At 40.6% G+C, this 22,981-nt stretch overlaps 1 protein-coding gene across 6 annotated transcripts in view; it reads right to left on the bottom strand.

Annotated features, from left to right (window-relative positions):
• Positions 1 to 1,111: 1,111 nt before the first annotated feature.
• RASGEF1A (RasGEF domain family member 1A) overlaps positions 1,112 to 22,981 on the bottom strand; it is a 266,034-nt gene continuing 244,164 nt past the window's right edge. For 4 of the 6 annotated variants that reach the window (XM_073353265.1, XM_073353260.1, XM_073353264.1 and 1 more), the window contains 10 exons: positions 17,793 to 17,930; positions 13,703 to 13,924; positions 12,979 to 13,065; positions 12,573 to 12,665; positions 10,483 to 10,585; positions 9,877 to 9,956; positions 8,973 to 9,164; positions 5,390 to 5,513; positions 4,994 to 5,066; positions 1,112 to 3,872 (listed from right to left, as the gene is read on the bottom strand). In XM_073353265.1, coding sequence (XP_073209366.1) covers positions 3,848 to 3,872; positions 4,994 to 5,066; positions 5,390 to 5,513; positions 8,973 to 9,164; positions 9,877 to 9,956; positions 10,483 to 10,585; positions 12,573 to 12,665; positions 12,979 to 13,065; positions 13,703 to 13,924; positions 17,793 to 17,930 — 1,137 coding nt within the window. In that variant the 3' untranslated portion in view covers positions 1,112 to 3,847. The remainder of the gene's footprint in view (positions 3,873 to 4,993; positions 5,067 to 5,389; positions 5,514 to 8,972; positions 9,165 to 9,876; positions 9,957 to 10,482; positions 10,586 to 12,572; positions 12,666 to 12,978; positions 13,066 to 13,702; positions 13,925 to 17,792; positions 17,931 to 22,981) is intronic. The other 2 variants (XM_073353263.1, XM_073353261.1) reach the window with 2 other exon arrangements.

Consider the following 22,981-nt stretch of genomic DNA (forward strand, 5'->3'; position numbering starts at 1 on the left):
TCAAGTTCTTTTTTGTATTGTTCAAAAACATCTTACTGGCATTGCATTATTGCTTAGCATATTCACATTGTGTTCAATGGAAGTAAATGTCTGGAAGGCAATTCTATTGTTTATGCCCATGCCTGTGTCGAGTAAAATAGCTAATTTAATCGTTAATGACTGGATGGGAGCATGATTGGAAGTGACTTTCCCAGTTCGTAATATGCATATTCATTGCGAGGATGAACTGTCAATCAGGAAAACACCTGCCAGTTGGTTCCTCTTATTTATGGTAAACATCTTCTCCAACAAGCTATAATGGGAACTGTTTGTGATGAAAGCTGTATTGCTCTGCTCTGCTAATCCACTATGAAAGTTTGGTTGCTAAGACAATCCACTCTGAGTATTTGAGACTGCCACAAATCAACCCCATCAGTTCACCAGCACTCTTTTCACAGAAGGAATTGTATGATTATGACATTGATAATTGGCTTGTGTGCTTGGATAATGAGGCAGTATGGACAGGGCATGCACCTGCAATCTAGGAGACTTGAAGTCACTTGGTTGATGCGTTGTGTGACCTTGGCAAGTCACCTCTCTCTCTCTCTCTCTCTCATTTTCCCTATCTGTAAAGTAAAAATTATTGCCATAGCACTCTGGGTAAAAAGAAAACATCCTACAAATACATTGGAAGCAAGAGGAAAACCAAGGATAAGGTAGGTCCGTTACTCAATATGGGTAAGGGAAAAACAATAACAGAAAATGTGGAAATGGCAGAAGTGTTAAATGACTTTCAGGTTATATGAAATGTTGTTTTAAGCAGTTAAACTGCCTATCTTTCTGCTTATCTTGGAGCAGAAGTATGCTATTATGTATAGGTATATTTGAATATATAGTTCAATGTGTGTGAAAAAACATGCTCTCAGCTGAATGCTGCAGTAGATTTTCCTTGAATATATTGAACTCTTCAGTGGCGCATAAGGTAAGATCAGATATCTATAAGCCCAGGCTGAAATTTTAGCCAGTCAGCTGAGTCACAAAAAGCTACATTACCTGCCAATGTTGGATCGCCTCATTCAGCCCTCAGTTGCAACTTCATCAGATTGCAAGAGAAAAATAACCACAGACAAAGTTTAGCCTGGTTGAAGCAACTTGGTTTTTATTAACGCAAGCACATCCAGTCAAACACAGAATATCCTGCTTTATGGTACAGCTTTATATGAAGCAATGCAGCTCAGAATAGCAGAACCACAGTATTTAAGGAATGTATCAAATTGAAGGAGGAAAAAAATTAAAAACAAACCCATGTAGACACTGCACTGATTTCAAGTATATACTAGGACTGATAGACCAGTGAAGTGCACATTCATGTAAAAGCTTTTTTTCAATACACATACAGAACGTGTTCTAAAATTGCATTTCAAATATATATTTTCTTAAATTTTAAGCATCCCTTTTAAAATTTCAATTACATAAACAAAGCTGATATACAATCCCTTTTATAGTGTCTGACTATATCACTAGCTAGAACATCTCTGAAAGTGCAAAACACTGTAATAATACAGTATAAATATTCTTACTCTACCCCAGGGCTGAAAATCAGTACTTCAGCACAGGAAAAATAGCAGCAGATCACAAGAAACAGAGCTATCCTCTCTCTCTCTCTCTCTCTTTCTGAGCCGTTGATGTTCACAGCTAGCATTTGTACTTCCTCCTTCCACTTTAATCTGTTTGTTTAATGGCAACTATTTAACTTTTGTTTGTTGCTCTTTGATCTCAGTGCTATGGGAACAGCAAAAAGTCAATTCCTTCCCCCTGCATCCTCCCTTCCCCACCTGGTGTATTTAGTTTTCATAAGAACAAATATCTAGGGGAAAAAAGCTCTCATTGGAAACATATTAAAGGCTTAACACTGCAAACGCTTACTGTGGGTAAATGCAAATGGGACTACCTAGGGTTGTAAGCATTCAGTAGGAAGCATTTGCAGGATTGGAACAGAGAAATTGCTTTAACAGACCTGATCTGTGGTCCAGCTAGTCCAGCATTCTGTCTCCAACAGAGGTCAGCACAAGATACATCAGAGGAAGGTACCTGCCCACCTGGATGAGCAATTACAGAACTAACTTTCTTATAGGCCAAGCTTCTTCCCAACCCCCTCAGCTGGGGATTGATTGATGCCCTGACACATGAGGGTTTGTATCCTTTCCGAGCTCTTGATGGCATTAAAACAATCCTTTCTAATGTAACTGTCTGGAGGTTCTCATTATCTAGATAATTATCCAACCCTCAGGCCCTAAGAGAACAAGTGCTGGGAAGGAGAACCGACAGTCATGGGTAATAGTACGTTCATAAATCTTAATCTGAGACTGATTTTTGGTCTTCCTCCTGGTTCAGAAATTATGGGAATGGGGAGGAATAAAATCTTTAAATGATGAATAATTTTTTTCTGAAATGGATAGCCTGAAGTGTAATATGAGCTGCTTAGACATGCTGGTTATCATAGCCAAATTATCCTAAAATCAAGAACAGTTAAAAGGAGAAATGAGAAATTGGAAACATCATTGGTTTACAACTCATCCTAATTTGGATCTGACTTGGGGTTTAAAGGCCTGATCCAGTGCCAGTGGATGTTTTTCCATGAACTTCAATAGGTTTTGGCTGAGGCATATAATGATAGCTTGAATATATGCCAGAATAATCGGCTGCCATAGATTCTTAGTTTTAATTGGTTGTCTGTCAATTCAGGCTAGCATTTTCAAAGACACCTATGGAATTAGATGCCCAAATTGAATGGCAATGGCATGTCTCACTCCTTTAAGCTTCAGCTTCAAAGTTGATGTCCCAGTTCATGTCCCCGTCCCCTCTCTCATTTTAAAACTTATTTTCCAAAACACACATTAGATCCATCTTGAAGAGTCTATCTAGATTAGACACCCTTTTCTTTTTAAAATAAATCCCTGATAAAGAAAATGAAAAATATTCTGCAGCCAGAACTCAAAGGATAGTTCCCAGAAGTGTTAATACTTAAAAAAAAAAAAATAAAATAAAAAATAAATCTAGCAGTTGTCCCGTTTCTTCTCTTCAAAGCACGTAACAAAAATATGTTTTGCTGCACTTTCATTGTTGTAGGCAGGCATACTCTAGTTCATGTGCTATATCTTCCAGTTTATTTACAAAGTACATTATAGCTGGTTTTTAGACATCCATATTTTTATTTTGTTTGCTTCCATCCCAGAATCATAGAAGGTACACTGGACAATTTCAGTACCTTGTAAGGCACTATTCTCCGATGTAAGAGAGGAACAGCCCCACTGCGGATGTCTAAGGCCCTGGTCCTGCAGACACTGATGCACCTCCTTGACTTGAGCATGCGAGTTGTCCCAGGGATTTGAATGGGACTCTTCATTCCTTCCCTTCAACTCCTCACCTGCTTAAAGTTAAGGAGATGTGTCAGTGTTTGTAGGATTGGGACCTAACGGTATTGAACCTGTGCAGTGTTTTGGTTGTATTTGGTGTTTGTATGTTGGGTTTTTTTCTTTTTTTAAGGTGGAAGTAATCAAAAGAAAAAAGATTTGGATGTCATTAGACTAAGACCTCACCATGGATACCATCTCCCATGATACACTTCATCTCTGAGAACAGGGCCCTGCCCTTGTTTTTTTAAAATAAAAACCAAAATCCTTCACTTTTAAGTGCCTTAAGGTTGACATGTGAAATATTTACCACATTTTTATTTCATAAAAGATATTGTATATACAAAACAGACCTCAGCCAGTGAGGTCTTGTTTATCCCAACCCAAGACATTCACTATTTTAAAAACAAAGTTCTTCCTGTGTGCTTTAGATTCTGCAGATCAGATCCAAAATCTCAGGCCCTATTAAGCAGAGTTGTCCTAGAAATGAAAAAAATAAATCACATGTATTATAGCAATTCTTCCTACCACAATGAAAGAGGCATTCTTGTTCCAGGTCATGAAGTTGTGTCAGATTCCTTGCTTTTATTAATCAGAATTCTTTCTTTAAGGGCCAGATCCTAAACTGTGATAGCTCAACTTAAGTCAACAGAGATGCTGATTTACACCAGCTGAGACTCTGGCTCTAAATCGTTCCTCCTATCTGATCAGAATGGCAAGAGTGTGAATGATGAATGTGCCGTCTAATGTTAACGCAATTGTAGAGCTTTTGGAGGTATCAGAGCATTCAAAGCCCAAGTATAGTGAGCCCCATGGGGTAGTGGACAATGGAAGGTGATCTAGGCACATTGTGGCTGCTTCTCTGCAGGAGTCCTCTCCCCGTCATAGAATATCACGGTTGGAAGGGACCTCAGGAGGTCATCTCGTCCAACCCCCTGCTCAAAGCAGGACGAATCCCCAACTAAATCATCCCAGCCAGGGCTTTGTCCTGACCATCCCCTGGCATATGTGTAGAAAGGGCAGCCATAGTTTGGCTTCTTGCACTGTCAACAGTACTGCATTTCCCAAAGGTTAGGTGGGTTCAGGCAAATACTACACCCTCTCCAACACACGGGCTACTGCTTGCAGGGCAGTGCTGGGTTTAGTGCATGCTACACCTCCTGTATGTAAGTAGCAACTACAGCAGGCTCCTCCATGCATTCCTGGTGGCCCTATGCTTTCCTCTGCATTACCCTGGCATGATGTCTCCAGCTATCATTGCAACCATCATTTAATGCTGAGAAGTACCACCCTATTATTCCATCTACCAGCCTCTTCAGGGTTTCTTGAACTAGGATCGTGGAGTCAAAACTAAATGTTCAAAGAGGTTGAAAATCACTTATGAATAGTCTCGGGGCCTACATTTTAATTTCAGTGTGGTGTGCACAGCTGAGTAAATCAGTTATTTCTCTTTGTATGCAAATGGAAAGGGGAAATTTTAAAACCATCCATCCATTCACACCATACATGGAATGTTCAATTCTGGCTGTGTATATGCCGAGTGCACAAAGTGAGTGGTTCTGGATACAGAAAGGGGCTACAATTTTGAAAAGATTTTGTACCTGAGTGTCTTCCAGCTGTCTTTTTCCATGTGATTTTCTGGACCTTCACTTTCGAAGGATGCTATAAACAGAGCTAGATAATAAAACAAATAAGAGTGATCAAAAGTGGATGTGTCCAGTTTCCCTTTTCTTAAAGAATCATTAAAATAATCAATGAAATGATGTTGGTAGGTACCAGATTAGTAAAATGGGCAGTGGCAGTACAAACTTATCTATACTGCCATGTCATATTTCTAATGTGACCTGGAGGGCCATTTCAGGAAGATAGAATGGCATTCTGACTTTTTTTTTTTAAACACATTCCTTTATTTTTCCTTCTCCTGTGCTCTTCCCATGTCAATGCAACAATAGAAAGAAAGACCCACGATAAACTTAAATAAAAGACAGAGCTTTTACCTTCTTCACTGTAAATAGGTGTCGTGAGTAGATAACTCTGGATCTTCTTGTCCTTCTCAAAAGGACACTCTACTTGTTTCCATGTTATGAAATCATGAATTAGTCTTGAAATTTCCCAAAATTTCTGCATGAGGCAATAAAAATAACATACTATTAAATAAACATTTCTTTGGTTTCTGAGGTCAAATTCAGTCAGGCTCCTTGGCCTCCGGTTCAAGGCCCCTCAATCTTGCCCTGGCTGATGTCTCTGCTCATTTTCCTCTACTCCACCTTCTCACTCCCTATCCTTTCTTCTTACTGCTCCTTTTAACCTTCTTTTGCTCCAAGCTTCACACCTGCTCTTCTGGAACAGTCTGTCTCCATTTGCCAAACAACAAATATTTCCCTCCTCCTTTATATCCCACGGTCCACCTTCCTTTTTCTCCTTTAGAATCACGAGCTGTTGACCCATTTCTTGTTTTGTGTGTGTGATCTTGCCATTGTACTAAAAATTTCAAAGCAGCCCTAAGCATAAGCTCTTCCGAGAAAGGGTCTTAGTTCATTTAAAGCACCCCTTAAATTTAAACTATGCAAACAATTTTTAATAATTTATGGAATCAACAGCTTTTTTTTCCCACTAAATATTTCCAGGAGCACCATTTCTCATATTTGTTAGAATGAGTGTGGTTGTGTATGTGGTGTGTGTGTGTGTGTGGTTTTTTAAATCAAACATTGTGCTTTTAGGAGTATATACACAATATCAGAATGTGTCTGCAATTATTATTCAGGGAGCGAATCCAAGTCTGGTCCAAATTCTGCTATGTAAATCAAATGTGTGTTGTTTTTTTTTGTTTTGTTTTTAAATCTAATAGCAGCAGCCATGGACTGAAGTACTAAGTAGGTTTCGAGGAGTCTAGTGCTGTTTCTGCTGAGGTCAATGGCAGTTTTCTCATTGACTTTAAGTGGAAGCAGGATTGGTCCCAGGTCTGTACTGTAAATAAATTCTGTATTATTGGATGCATTGTGTATTGGACATTATTGATATGAGATACTTGATATATAAATGAGGGTGTGTGTGGGAGAGTGGTAACTGCTATTCCTAGGTATTAAGATGTATTCTTCATGTTTGCTGGGCAGATGAAATGAGGACTTGCGAATTATCAAATGCCTTAAAAGGATGCATTGGGCTATAGCCATGAATCAACTTGGGCTAGAAAACATGTTTTATGTTTTTTTAAATAGTCCAAAGTGGAAATTCTAGCCACTGGAGTAGGGATTCTAAAGACAAACATTCTAGAGACAACTCCATGCCCTACTCTGACTTTTCTCCCAATCTATAACTCCTTGTTAATCCTTTATTAGTGCAGGGCAAGATAGAAGCTCCTGGTTCAAGCCCTCGTTTGCTTTAGTACACTCCTCTGAGAGAGTCAGCGTTCTCTCCTGGTGCCATTTACCAGAGCTGCCACTTTTGGCCATTGTAACCTTTTCCATATGTCTCGCAATTTTCTATAAAGAGCAAATTCCTATAGGCTCTGACCTTTACTTAGCTTCTGTTCTCTGGAATCTGGATCTGACATTTGACAGACGTTAAAGTAGTGTTGTAACTACTATCCTTCACCACCTACCCTCAATCCTTTCAGGATTCTGAATGCCTTAATGTCACCTATTGCTGCAAGAATATAGACCTAGTGGTGTTAGCTTTTCTATTTAAGTTCTTTAAATAGTTCAGGCTGTCTCACACAATTCTTCCTCTGTAGCAATCTGGTTCCTGAGCAGTCAGCTAGAAATGTGCTTAGAATTCCAAACGTGCCTTTACTAGTCCAACCCATGCACCTGGGAAACAGTATCTAATGGAAAAGAAAATAGGGTACCCAACTTAGCTCGTCCTTGCTCACCTAGTGGAAGAGTCTGTTGTGTGTTCCTTCAGTACATTTATTAGCTTTTTTGAACTACTGCTAAATACCATTTGGCTGCAGTATGTGGTTATTCAGCACAGCAGCTCCAACTGACCGTCACAGAATTTGTACAGCTAAGCTTATGTGCGCTGCTTTCAAGACTTTAGGAATTTGTGTTTCTTTAAATTTCTACAGTACCTTGTGACTCCAAGTTGATCCCCTCTCTGTCTAGTCAGTTTTTTCCAGTGTTTTCTCCATTGCTGGAGCTAAGCTTGATAGACCTACGATGCAACATCCTCAACCTCCCTTAGATTTTCTCTCAACTTTTGGTGTAACATCCACTCTTCGAACCCATTGGGTACTTCCTCTATTCCTAATACCGTCTAAAGATCGTTCTGTTAGAGGTTCAGTACTTCTCTTAGTATTTGAGGAGGAACCATGTCAGGTCTAGATGAATCTTCAATAAGTCAAATTACTCAGAGAGAAACTTCAGTGACCTAGTTCTTGCCTATATGAAGTAGCAGTGTGCATGAAATGGGTGGGATTTCTAAAGCACACCAATGAGTTGCACACTAAACTAGCCTGTGTAAACCCTGTTTGAAACAGCACTACATTGATGAGCACGGGATAACTTTTATTTGTGCCAGTAGGGTCTACATGGGCCAATTAGTGCATAACATGATGGTGTGCTTTAGAATTGGATCCCTCTAGTGCTCAGTGCTGCTTCTTGTAGACAAGCCCTTAGTGTGAACTTGCTTGAATCAGGGTATCTAGATTAGGCCCAATGTCAACTAATCAACTGTTAGCAGCCCAAACACTTTTCTTGTCCTACTCTTGAAAAAACTTTCATTTTCCCTTCAGAAGAATGAAACAAAGTTAACTTGATTTCTGCTGCATCTACCCTTTTATAATCCAGCAAGGCTGCTTTTGTGCTTGGAGATTTCTTTTGTTTTCACAACATTTGCTATCTTTTAATTTTCTACACTGGCTCTTTAAAACCATCTTTTGTATACTCTCAATACTATTCTATAAATCCCTCCATCCACCTCCACATGTGATGTTGTAATTTTTCTCTTTCATGACTTTTCAAACATCTTATTATCCTAACTCCCTTGTTAGGTGGTGTTGAAGGATTTTCCCTTTTAGCATCCTTCATACTAGTATTTCATCACACTGAATTCTACCCAGCATTTCCCTCTTCTTCTCTGCTGAAATACTGTCTTCTTTCAATTTGATCTGTCTCATGTGTCAGTTTGGTTAACAGAGCCAGTTGATAAAAGTCACCTCTGTTTGCATACTTTCTACATTTGCTTGTGCATTTTGCCTATTCTTTTATATACAGCTTTTAAATATGATGTCACTAGTGTTTTCAATTGTATTGGAATGATCAGTTAACATAAATGAATTAAATTTCGGCAGTTTAAGTAAGTTTCTCTGTGTGTGTGTGTGTGTGTGTGGTGGGGGGTGGTATTTGATCTGTAATCTAGATGTACTAAATCCAGTGCATGATTTCCAGTGCATTATACTTATAGGAATTAGATATCTAAAGCTGACAGTCCTCCCCCTGGAAAACTACTTGCCTCTGTTTATAGATTACAGGCAGCCTGAATAATTTAGAAGACATACTGGGCTATAAGAATTCTCTATTTACAAATATTTGGGAATATACAGCATTTGATTATGCTACTTCTATAATTGCAGAGACCTACCTTGAAGTTTATCTGCCCATTGGGTAAGCGGTTTGTGTGCATCTTGTGCAGAAAGTAGATATCTTTAATGAACAGATTGAAAACAGGGATGACAATTTTTTCCCGATTGCTGTTGGCAGTCTGAGATCTCTGTGCTGCTCCTTGCAGGGCTGTCCGGTAATTACAAAAGTTGCTGGATGGGTCCATGTGATGCTGTTTTAAATACACCCCCACCCCCCAAAAACATTATTATGAAGTTTCTCATAGATATATGATGTAATCCAATGATTATACAATTAGATCAACTGCTGAAAAAAATCAGAGAGTAATATCTGCTTTTCTTTACTACTATTAGGATCCATTCATAATCATTCAAGACAGGCCAGTCAATGTATGTAGTTTGGATCTAAGCTTTCCCTAGCAGGTGTTTGGATGCAAGGTATTGGATTGATATTACATTTAATAAATACCTTTTGGTGGTTTAGGGAACATTTAAAGGGAACAACATGCTTCCCTAAAAGACACTAAATCTACATTTCTGTCTGCCTGTTGATGATTGTGTTTTGAGAAGTTTCTTAGTGAAAAATATTTGGATCCCAGATCTCCACTAGATGGAGTACTTTAATTAGAGATCAGGGTAAAAAAAGACACATCCATTTAGATCTAGAGGTGGGAGAAATGGTCACTGTTAAAAGGAAGTGCCTAGGAATATCTTTGGTTTGAGAATTCATTCCATTGTTAGAAAAGTGTCATCTGAAGGGAATTAAAAAGAAGAAAATCTATATCAATCTTTTTCCCATGGCAGGGAGAGGACTTCAAGTCAAGAGAAATGGTGCCAGCCATCCCCAACTTATATGCATGCACACCTACGCCTAAGGCATTAGTACCTAATTTTTATTAAACAGGGTGTAAATCTTGTATATACCTCTAAAACATCAAATTTGGCTGTTTTGACCTTGGACCAGGTTTTCTTTAGCCGTGCTACAGGACTCAGGTTCATGCCAGCTGAAATGTAAGGGAGAGAAAGATAAATAAAACGAAGTTCAAGTGTACTTTTTTTAAATGTCAGTGTTGCATTTTTACACTCATGTGCATTTTATTCTTTGGAAGACACGTCACAGCTGAGACTTCCAGCTAAGAGATTAATGCAATTTGATCTGTCTCATGTGTCAGTTTGGTTAACAGAGCCAGTTAAGTCACCTCTGTTTGCATAGTTTCTACATTTTCTTGTGCATTTTGCCTATTCTTTTATATACAGCTTTTAAATATGATGTCACTAGTGTTTTCAATTGTATTGGAATGATCAGTTAACATAAATGAATTAAATTTCTGCAGTTTAAGTAAGCAAGTTTCTCTGTGTGTGTGTGTGGTTATTGCATTAATCTGTCACGGGTGCATGATACCACAGCAGGGGGTATGTCTACAGATGGAGTCAGTGAAGCTGGAGAATGTGTGACCATGTTCATGTTGCTTCGGCTGTCAAGTGTGGTGGTCTTGACTACAAGCCAGCAACTATACTGGGGATACTCACAGATAATGGCCATCATTGAGTTGAAGTTTCCAATGTTGAAGCACTCTCTTGCCACATCAATAAAAAATTCCACTATTCTTGTCCGCTGCTTTTTCTTCACAACCTGAAACAAAGAACATGCCTTTGAGAGGAAAGGGAAGGTATGTGTGTGAAGGGGGGCGGTGACTGGTGACCTTCAGAATGTGCTATTGGAATTGGCGTCTCTATGGGCTGTCTCCACATGAGAGCTTTTATGAGGCAGCCTTAAGTGTATTCTGTCCAGATTCCCTTTTTTATTAAAAAACAGCCACTGGATTTGGGGCTCCTATCAAGTCCTTGCCCAGTTGAGGGGAAGTGCAGTTCTTTGTTCATATGCGAGATAAAGGTTTAGGGAATAGCATGCCAGACTTGATTAAATAATTTCCTTATACCAGGGAAGAGAGAGAGAGAGAGAGAATGAAGCTGCCATCAGAATGCCAAAGATGAACCAACAATTCAAACCTCAAAGAAAAGAATGCCAAACTGGTTTCCCAGAAGAGCTGTAAGTCCTAATTCCAGGGGGAAATTAAAAGGAGAAGGGCAGAGAGTGTTTCTCAAGCCTTAGGTGTTTTTCATTTTCACTAAGGAGATTTTACCCTGACTTCTTAATGACACTTGAGGATGATGACAGAATATAAATAATTTCCCCTTACTGTAAAGATGCTAATGGGTGATGCTAGTTATCTGCGTTGCACGTTTGGTTTCCTTCCCATCAGATGCAGTGCTGCATGCTGGTTGTGCTTTATCAATGGCTGGCATCCAAAGCCTATTAGTACTAAAATTACTCTCATCCCATTGGCTTAAATTTCTTCGTTAAAACTCTCTCCTGCACTCTGACCTGCAAGGCTGGCCTGGCTAATACACATGTGGTCCTCTGTATCCCTTCCATCATTCATCTTCAGCCGGGAACTATTTTTAAACAGGATATGCTCTGTTCTCTTGCTGTTGTTTTGCTGATGTCTCATTCCAAAAGAAAATGGTTCAATAGTCACAAGTTTGGCACAATCTTCCGCATGGAGACTAAGAATGTTGCTTTGGTTGCTTTAATAAATGTGTTGGCTTTGCCTGACAATCCTGGAGGGTTTTTTGTAATTGAGTATCCATGGGAGCAGTCTCTCTCTAGAGACCAGTGATAACCAATGAGATTTCAAGAGGCCACGATGGGCATCTTCGTAGCCAGTCTCAACAGAGGGTCATAGACTGAGTGGGCGTGGAGACTGAGCTGCTCACAGAGCAGCTTACTCATTTCAAAGAGCTGATATGTGTCGGTATTGATATTGCCCTAGCAGCTCTACAGACTTACACCAGCTGAGGATCAGGCTCTAAATCAGCAGCGTCCCACAGACTTCACTGGAGCTTATGCTCACTTAACTTGCAGAGCTATTGGTGCTGCGTCTTTGAAATGTTTATTGCCAAGTAGCCACATGCTCCCCAAGCTCCGGATGTGGTGATCAAATGAAAGGAGAGCTCTCACGCTTGACACAATGGGAATATGTATACAAAAAGAGAGTGTGCATTTTTCCATAATAGAAGATCCATTTAGCTTATATGAATTCTCTCTCTTCCCTTCCCACTCCTCCCTCAGCTTCTTCTCCTTTATCCTGTGTGTACAACAGCAGAAGGTATTCCCATTGCATCCAATGATGTCCCAAAATAAGCAGAATGATTTAATTGCATAAAATTGCTGAAGGACAGGGTGAGTTTGCAAAGCAGCAAAACATTTGTTTTACTACTGGTAACTTTGGGAATAGCCAAGCATCCTATGAAAACCCCAAAAAGCTACGTTAAATCAAACTTTATGGAAGTTCTCCTTCAGTGCGTGTAACTAGCATAAATATGGAAGCTATGCAGAAGTATAAATCATGGGGTTTTGAACCTATAAAACACTGGAACATGTACATAACTTCATGCATGAGGAGTTCTATGGACTTAAATGGGACTACTCATGTGCACAAGGTGGTGAATTTACTTAAATTTCTGCAGGATCTGGACCCATATGCATATCACAACAGTGTGGTTTGTCTTTAAAGGCAGGGTTCTTTGGGGGGAATCTTCTTTCCATCAGTACTCACCCGACAAATCTCTGTAGCCACCAGCATGCTGAGGCAGTTGAACCAGTTGTCATAGGCCTCCAAGGTGTAGGTTTTGGTAACATCTCCTCGGCACTGAAAGAGAAGAGGCCGTATATTAATCCCCACTAAACCCAGATAAAGATTACTGTAAATGTATCCTGTCATCACATGTTAACTATAAACCAGTATCCAGTGATGAGGTAACCTCCCTGAACTGCTGCGGGTTATGAGCACAAAGACGGGTGCAGATATTCCTATTCAGTTTTTTTTCTGCTCAGGTGGGTTGAGAGAGAGAAGAGGGCAAGGGCTTGTAGATTATGTTCAAATGTGTCCAGATGTTCTTGCCCTTTACCCATCTTCCTCAAATGAAATGTGTATGCGCTCGCGCTCTCTCCTTACTCCTTACCCACACACACACCTTGTGATTATCCAGGGAATCCATGTGGCTGACAATCTGCATCAGATCCTCTGCGTAAATGTTGCTCACCCTCTCCTGCATTGGGGAGAGTAGGAATTGTCAATGTACAAAGACCAGCATAAACAAGACTCCAGCTGAAAGGTATACCAATGGGGCCTAAGACATTACCAGAGTGGCCTCAATCTCCTACACTCTTTGCTCTAATTATCCTGATTTGAGCTTGGGCATCAACAATGAGTTAACTTGCTGTAGTTCTGTTCCTCTGAGACCCCAATATTCCGAGTGTGACCCTCTATCTCTCTCTAGTACCAGTAGGGAACTAGGAGAGATGCCTCTACCCTGGCACCAGCTCTCGCTCTCCCTCCATTCTTTGTCAGTGGAATTGGAAGGAGAGGCCAAACACTCTGAGGTACCATATGGTTGCCTTCATAATAGCTTGCTATAAAGCTGGTCCTGGCTTTTAGAGACCCAACGTTTGGGGGTGTCTGCCTCCTCACCCCTGAAAGCACTGTACCCTCTTTCTTTCCTCACAGATTTACCTGATTGCTCTCATGCATTCATCACTTCCCATCTGTTAGATTAGAGCACTTTAATTACACTGAAGGCCTGACCTTACTCTTATTGAAGTCAATGGCAAACTCCTGGCTGTGAATATGTTAACATGCAGTAAATAGAAAACGAAAGGACTGAAGTGTGGAAATCCAAATCTCACCAGTTCAATATGAGTTAGCTGCTGCGCCAAGATCAGGGGGTCACAACAGATGCTCAGTATGTCCTTCTGGGTCGACTGTGGCTTGTTTTTAAGGATGGTTCCTTTATCAGTAACAGGTTGCCTGAATTTCTCTTTTATCTCCTGGTACTGACTCCTTGCAGAAAGGGTCATCAGTAGATTCTGTGTCATCTGGCTGATTATCTTCTTCACGGTTCCATTTTCCTAAGATGACAGAATCATTGACTAGTAAGAACCTTTACTTTGTACTGTGAGTAGAAATATGTGATTGGTATTAGCAAGGAATTTCTGACAGGTTAATAATACTTCTTAGCATCCAGTATCTTCCATTCTATTATCAGAGCTGCTTTTCATGTGGCAAATGAGCCCATCTCAGGGTACTCTAAATATCCGTGTTGATTCGCAAATTAAAACTCTCACACCCTCCTCCCCAACTTTGCTTTCAAAAGCTTAGCAGCCATTGCAGCATCTCTTCTTGGCTCAGAATACATTTCAAAAGCGACTGGGTCAGTCATTTGGAAGCAGGTGTACTGAAAGGCTGTGGGTCTTCTGCCTTTGTAAGGCTTCTTGTCTTTTTCTGCTTAGGAAGTGGCAAAATACTTGCTCCTCAGTCATGATACCAATAGTCTGGCTGGCCTGAACAGGGTCATGGGAATTCCCATGCTAGATCACACTCATGAAATGTTCTAGCTCAGCATCCTGCCTGTAACAGTGGTTGGCTGTGCACCCTGCAATTCAGAGAATGCCCAAAATTTCCACAGTGCACTTGGCCAACAAAGGTGCCTTACTTGAATTTTCCAGAATAGAGGTATGAAAAAAGACCCGAGGGAAGAGCATAGATATAAGCTGTTTCACTAACTATATTTCTACTGATTACGCCATTCAGATACACGCACTTTCCATGTTGCATTTCATTACTAATTGGCAATCTGTGCAAGTTTAGTTATTTCTGCTGTAGCTTGATTGCACATCTCCAGCTTCTGATGAACATTTGGAGCTGGGGATGCAAGACCATGATGGTCCTTCATGAGTCCAGCAGTTGTGCTCCTTGCCTCACAAGGTGCCCGTGCTTCTCCGGCACAGGTCCTGTTGGACTTATGGGGAGACTTTTTTTGTTTTAAATTAATAATAGGGCTAGAATTTGGGACAGTTCAAATACAGTGTGCTTTCCCATGCCTCCCTGTAAAAGGTGCACTGGGCTCTCCTAAAACATGCCTTCCATGTCTGCATATAACTTCCTGTTTCTGCAAAAAACCAAAACCAACCAAAAAAACCAAGACAAGAGCCTTTCAGTGTTAATCCTTAGCATGATTGACTGTTATCCTCCTTGACAAATGCTATTGGAAGCAACCCAGCCTCTCTCCTGTTCCAGCTGGTGTCTCCCAACAAGTGTTTTAACACTTGCTCTCATGTAGACTTCCTCATGACACCTCCCTGAGAAAAACAATTTGATCCCTTCCCAACTGCTTGATCCTCCTGTACCCCTTTAAATACTCCAACTGCCAAACCACAGTCTTCCTAATATGTGCCCTGACTCTCTCTTTCAGTTGCCAAATCAATTACCCAGCTTTCCTGCGCTTTTCTCTTTCCCTATGATATCGCTCTCCTGGGTTCCCATGCATCAATTCCTTTGAAGCAAGGTGGTGTTTTAAGGGTTAATGTTGTTGCTGTCATGTTCTCTGCATCCAGCGTCAACTGGATGCACTGAAGTGAGGTGGAATGGGTCTGTGACTATTCAAGGAAGCCATCAATGTGCAGTGATGATTGAAAACTACGTGGCAGATGTGAGAGACGATGGCTATCAAAAATTTGTCTGTAGTATGCTATAATTAAGCAATAATAGTGTCATAACGTTGCTTTACAAGGCAATAATCTGGCTCCCAAGTGGAATCAAATAAGAAGCTGAAGGCAGCGTAGTTTATCTTGATGAGGCAACGGGTTTATTGCTAAGAAGCAGCTGGCTGGAGCTATTATTGCTATTATGCTACGAATGCCTAAAATACAAGTTTGCGAGAGTTTCTTTTGGAGTTCTGATTCTACTCTGAGTTACACTGGTTTTTACACCATAAATCCATTGTTTTTCAATAGTGAGAGCTGATTTACACCTGCATAGATGAGGGGAGACTGGCCCCCTAGCAGTGGATTATGTATTTTGCAAGATAAGGGAAGAAAGTTTAAATGTAGGAGAAAGTGAGGTGGTGGGGTGTTTGGATGTTTGTGTGACTATGGAGAAGGCAATTGAAATGAGATAAAACTTACGAGTTGCTGACAGTCCACATGGCTCTTCTTAGACTCAGAGATTTATAAATTCAGAAACACAGAGTCTAAATATTTGCTCATTCAGCCACAAAAATCTGTTATGCTGTCCTAGAGTCTCCAAGTTAACATCAGCATGACTGTCTTACATCTGTTTCTATTCACTCCTAATAGCTTATCTTATACATCAAGAAAAACGGGGAAGCTGAAAAAGGTGAAAAATTTAAAAACCAAAAAAACCCAAACCCACAAATCAAAACAAAAAACAATAACTTTGTTTTAGACTCTGCTTGGTAATTTATTCAAACATAAAAGAACAGGAGACAAACAGTGAGGCTGGGAGCCATTTGCTATTTGTTAGTGTCAAATTACATTTCTAGGGGTCAGACAAAGCCTAGCTCTTCACAGACTGAGAACTTGACATGTAGTCTTGTTAAAAGGATAAATGCTACGATACCATAATAAATGGATGTCGCATGAAACCTCAGCAACCGATGCTCTGAGCCATTCCATAAAGCCGGTGATTTTTCTCCCAACTGGCAATTTACTCTTGTATATAAAGCCAGAGTATTTCCTCTTGTTCCCAAAAATAGAGATTTGAAATGCTCCTATCACAATGGCTAAAAGTCTGAACTTACTATATCAAAGTGGAAAACGTTTAAAAAATGTGTCAACTTTTTATGGTAGGATCCCCGCCAGCTATTTCCCCCCCCCCCCCCCGTTTATAAAGACAACAGAAGGGCTATTGTAATCCTACCTCTCTTTCACCTATTAAGACACTGACATTTTCTTAGTAGCATGCAGGTAAACAATACTGCTGACTCAATGAACGGGCATACTTCCTTTTGACAACAGCTGTAGCAGCTAATTGTATAATGACTTATTGCTGCCTCCCACAATGCTGTCAAACCTGTTGCTCTTCATCCTTCTCTTAAATCAAATGAAGCACATACATAATCCTGTTGTCATAAAAAGCTAGGGAGACTAGTCTTTAAACGGATTCAAAACATTAGAAAACATTTTTTTTCACTTTAATTCTTGTGATTTATTCATTTTACATTTTTTTTACCATCCATTTCTTCAATATAGTCTTCCCCTCATACTTCCCTCCCCCCCGTCCCAGTTTCTTTCTCCAGTATTTGTAGTGACTTCCTTTATCACGCGAGCTTCCTAAATGTTCCAGAAAAGGATTCTCCATTGCTAGTTTTAGCCACTCTGGATCTACCAAATTGGCAGGTTACTTTGGAGGAAGTTTTCTCCTGGCTTGCTAGACATGAAAGCTCACAATTGTTCAGATTTGTAGCTAGACCAGGGTTGAACAGGTAGACACCAGCTTAAAGATCTTTCTTCATGCTAGCTATCACCAAGCTATGTGAAACTCTTGTTACAATTGTTGTCATAGTTCTCCTTGGGGATTGGTCCAGAGACATGGAGGACTAAAGCAAATGCTTCTACAGCTAGTGTTAAAGGTTCTTTTGAAAGTTACAGTCTATGTGGATCAGGCACTGAAGGGGATGCACAATATACACTATGCTGTGTGTTGGAATTGTATTATACCTTACAATCCTCCTCCTTTCTTCCTCCTCTCACCTCCTATACCATCAGCAGGTGCTTTGTCATCTCCCCCTGGGACTCACCGATACACACCCAGTTTTTGCTAAGTTCACCTCCTAACCCATATCCAATGGTTGCGCGGACAGCTCAGCAGTTGTTACTCTAACCTAGTTAGGATGCATACAGCAATGGTGGGGAGAAAATACTATGATAAATTGTATTCCTTGGTTGCTCTTGTGCATATGGTTATTTTCCCCCTTACCTCATCACATTGTGTGATCCTGTGAGCAATCTCCTTCAGCTCCTTCATGGATTTCTCATCCTGGAAGTCATAGGGGAATGTTTCTGTCCATTCTTTCAGGAGCTGAATGATCTTGGCAGCAAAGGATTTTAGCTTTGCCTAGAGAGGAGTAGAGATGGGTTGATTACTGACCTGCAGACCTCCTATTGCTGTGAAGGTGAGTGAATGCTTGATGGAGGAAAGTGCACACCCTGTGCCACAATCAAAAATAATTGAATCAGTAGCAGGTGTGTGTATTTACTAAAATATGTATTCAGTTGTGTTGATGAAATCACACAGCGAGAGCTCCTCAGCTGATGTAAATTGGCCCAGTGCCACTGAAACTGGCTAGCTTTTATTTCTAAACCAAAAGCTTTGAAGATATTTTAAGGCCAGTCACAAATAGCTAGGGAGATGACGGTATTGTACAAGCATTTCGTTCAACTGAAGTCAATGCTATGTGGCTGACTTATATCAACTGAGGACTGGAGCAATACCTTTAATGACTTAATTGAAATGTACACACAGCTTCAGTGTCATAACCAAACATCTTTCCCGTGAAGTGCTCATAAAGAATCTTTCCTTCTGTAGAATTGGTTTTCAATCAGGACCCTCAGATTGTGCTCTGCTTGAAATAGCCAATCAAATAAATAAATGCTACAAAAGAAGTTGTATGTACTTTGCATTACATCTAAATAAAAAGGGACTTTGACAATAAAATGTTGGCTCTTGCTCCAAAAGCCCTCAGGGAAAGGAGTTAGCTCTTCAGCTCTGTCACCTGACAAGTGAATTCTCTAGTGTCATGCGCCGAGGCTGTTCCATCATGTGGATCTGATTTGGATGCTAATTAATCCAGCTTTGGTGGTAAAAGAGGGTTGTACTGGTAAATTCAAAGGGATGTGGTGTTAAAGTTTGGAGAGAGTTTTAAAAAACACTTTCCCCCACCCCCCATCAATGATCACTCTGCAAATTTGACCAAGCTGACTTAATTGGGAAGATGACTCTTTACATGGGCAGTTGCATCCTGTCCATACAACAGACCAGCTCTGAGGGTAGTGCTTTGGCAGAACCTTAGTAGAGTGCGCACATGTTCTCACTGATTCTGCACAGAACACAGCATCTTGAACAGCACTCTTGGCAAGCAACTGCCTCATTGCACAGGACATGGCAAATCCCACTTAACAAACCAGGCAGCATTATGGGCCGTGGTCAAGGCACACAAAACTAGGAAGACAGCATACTGAATTTTTCAGAGTAGCAAGTATGGAGTGAATTGCAGAGGGTCTGCTCTGTAGTTATAAGACTTGGAAATGATTTTGTTCAGTATTTCCCAGGGGGGGTCAAATTCTGCCAACGTAGATCCTGTGCACCCCACTTCTTCCCCCCCCCCCCCGCCCAATCAGCATAAATCAGTGTGTAAATTTACATGGCGTAAATCAGGGTGGAATTTGACTTTTGACTATGAGAGGGAAGACTTTCTATTTTTAGTCTGGTTTATATTTAACTTTGGTTAAGAGACTCATTTGGCTCTAAAAGAAGCTTAGTTCTAAGAAAATAAAGAGGAAGTTTTCTCTGTTGTTTACCATCCCAGCTGAGTCATTGAAAAAGTTCCACTATGCAAAGTGCAGTTCCCTCTCAGTACTGATTAGGGTACTTCCCTCTGTGACTTTCCCCTCCCACCTCCTGGAATTTACAGCAAGTCAGCTAGCAGGTTCAAATGTCAGCAGAGGAACCAAATGGGTTGGAAAAGAGGATGTTGTTTGTGAGAACCTGACCAGAATTCCTGCCGCCCAACACCATGCTCAGTGAGATGAGCAAAATCCCCTCTCTCTGAGATACTTTTGTTAAATAAGCCAGTTGTTTTTATGACTTCTAACAGCTCACTCAAGTGCAATCAGCGGGAAAATTAACAATGGCTGATCTGAATTTAAAATAAAATCACGCAGAGTTTGGACCCTTCAGAAATGAGCCACTAAAAGGATTGTACAGGGTAGGGGAGTGCTACTGGCTTATACAGAAATGTTAACTGTGTACTATTTCTAGTTGCATTTTAATCCCATTGGAATTCTGTTGGTCTTGCTGGGGAGAGAAGGATGAAATCCCATCTTGTACTCTAAACAGCATCTGGAGGAAGTTCTCTGCATGCAGACCTCTTTTTGAGAAATGGGTAGCAACTCCAGGTTTTCATCTCCTTTGCACCAAATTTGGTGTCCAGCCCTTATTGAAACCTTTACTTTCTCTCCCTGAAAACTCCACCTGCCAGAATGCATGATTAACATCCCAGCTCTGTGTCTGAATGACACATGTATTGTCCCTACATAAACTCAAATGTTTAGGTGCGTGGGAAGGGGGAGGTGCTGTACAAATGACTGGATCAAATCCTGCCCAAGTTTGTTTGTTTGTTTGTTTTTGGGGGAGGAGGGGTTTACAAACTGTGGCATACAGTCCTGGCAGTGGAAAGTTTAGTAGGAGAGGAGATAAAGTTAGCAAAACAGCAGTTGTGCCCTTTGCTGGAGGCGGGTAGCTAAAAAAGTGGGTGTGTAATTGAATACTTGGGGTGGGGGGCACTGATTCAGCTTATCCTTACTGCAACCTCTTCCAGTGTAGCTCCTGTGGATCCCCTGCTGTAAACTCAAGATCCTCCCACACCCACTCAGAGTAAAATAATGAGGCAGGGCAGCAGCAAGATTACTGCCTGTCCTTCAATTTCAATCACCTTTTGCCTCTGGGGTATGAAATCTTATAGCTCCCTGTGCAGCACAAATTAATCTGGTCCATTGTTAAAAGTGTAGGGTGGTGTATATCAGTGTAGCGAGTTGGCGGAGCAGATCCTCAACTGGTGTAAATAGGCACACCTCCACTATCTGGTTTTTCCACCAGGCTTATTTTAATGATGATTATCTTGACTGCACCTTCTTGACTTTTGCATTTGGGGAAAATTCAAATTCATCCTTACAGCTATAATGGTCTGCTGCATATTAGCATAGATTTAGAATAATGTATTTATTTTGGGATGTATGTTTGTCCACTATGCATGCACATTCATGCACCCCTACACACAGGCTGTCAGAATTTGTTTTCCTCACCGTTCAAACCTAGGACTCTAATGCAAGACAAGCTACATTACCCAGCAAGAATACAGGTGTGACAAAGCTTATCAGTTGCTTTCACTGCCTGATGAAAACAAGATGTTCTTTCTAAATGCAACACTGAAAACCATCAGCCCAGCAAAATGCTAGATTCCTGTTTCATGTGCATGCTGCTAAAACTCAGTGTGATAGGTTTGTGATGATGCACACACATCTGTGATAACTGACAAAATCAGAAAATTTGGGCTAGTAATTCTGTGGGAGGCAGCAACTAGTGTGTGTGTGTGTGTGTTATGCATGCAAGAAATATACCTGCCTACTCTTTTGATAGCTTTACTTCAGATTTCAAACACTGTCCTCCTATGGGGCCTATTCAAAACCCATAGTAGAAATACCCCATTGACTTCAAAGAGTTTTGGATTAAGACCTTCATAGAGAAGACAAAAGTCAATAGCTAGAGAGTATCAAGAAAGTACTTCCTGCCCAGCACCAAAAAGGGATCAAGATCTAGAGATGGTGTTTTGTTACAGTAATGTTCTTATAACTCTACAGTAATGTTCTTATAGTGTGTACTGCTACCTTGCTAGCATATTAACACAGGAGGTTAATATTTAGAAAAATGTGTGTGTTTCTGTCTACTACATATATCTAAAATATGTCAGTGTTGTAGCCAGGTTGGTCCTAGGATATTGGAAAGACCGGGTGGGAGAGGTAATACCTTTTATTGGACCAACTTCTGTTGGTGAGAGAGACACGCTTTTGAACTACACTGAGCTCTAAGCCTGTCTCTTTCATCAACAGAAGTTGATCCGCTACAATATATTACCTCACCTACCTTGTGTCTCTCAAATATTTCGCTCGTTTGATTGACACTATGGCCCAGTTCTTCATCTGGTGTAAGTCAGCACAGTTCTCCTGGAAGTTAGTTCACCACCTGAGAGGAGGCCCGTAGAGACATTTGCATTCTTCTTAAAAAAAGACTTTAGACCGTGAATTTAATACTTAAACCCAGGACTGATAACAGTGCTGAACGGTGAGCCAGGGATAGCATAGGAGCAACACAAGCTCTGCCAGCCAAACTGTGCTGATTGCTAGCACCCCTGCTACTCTAGCTGAGTGACATGGCGAGGGACAGTCACTCATCCCCAATTGTGTGGTTCAGGACGCCGAGGGTCAGGAGATGGGCTGTTGGCAGTGCTATGTTTGGGGTGTTATGTTTAACAAGCATGAGCCACGCATTAGTTAACACTCAAAAGAGAGAAATGAGGACATCTGGAGAGAGAAAATATTGCTACCATTATATGCTCCAACAGAATGTGATGGAATAAGAGAACTTTTCAGAGACTGCAAGGAGAAATGATCCACATTGCAGGGGATCTTTCCCCCCAGGTGCATGTGCAGGGCCAGATTTTTCAAAGGTATTTAGGTGTCTAGCGCTCATTGATATCAATTGGAGTTAGGCATCTAAATACCTTTTAAAAATCTGGCCCTCCATGCTTAGCACAATAGGGTCTCAATCTCAGTTGGGTGGCTGCGCATTACATAATACCACTGCTACGACGGATATTAAAAATACTGCAAATATTATTGTCTCTCCAGAACAGGGACAGTTGATGTGAATATCCAGTGTGTCACTGTTATTAGTCCCTTGCTTTCTTGAGCGCTGAATTTACTCCCTTTATTTCCTTTTAAAAAAGCAGCATTTAGAATGAAATACGTGGCTAGATGGATCAAATCTATTTCATAATCAAGCTACTATTTAACATTTCAGTGCAAATTTTAATATCTCATTGGATTTTTAAAATGAATTAGAGCTATTTAGGGCTGGAGACTGCTTCGTTTCTATGCTTGTACAGTACCTGTTTGGGGCTTTTAGCCACTCTGGAGATATAAAGCTTACTGCATTTAACTAAAAAAAAAAAAATCCCGGACCATAATGGAAATTGGTGACTTTCCAAGTTAACTAGTAGTTAAAAAGCAAAGCTGTCCTTCGAGGCAATATATTTTTCCCAAGCTGTGGGGAATGATGTTTCACCAGCTGATTTTATCCGTAGGCAGGATTGTACTGCTGCTCTTTCTCTG

The sequence above is a fragment of the Lepidochelys kempii genome, chromosome 7, assembly GCF_965140265.1.
Source record: "Lepidochelys kempii isolate rLepKem1 chromosome 7, rLepKem1.hap2, whole genome shotgun sequence".
Classification (NCBI taxonomy): Eukaryota; Metazoa; Chordata; order Testudines; family Cheloniidae; genus Lepidochelys; species Lepidochelys kempii.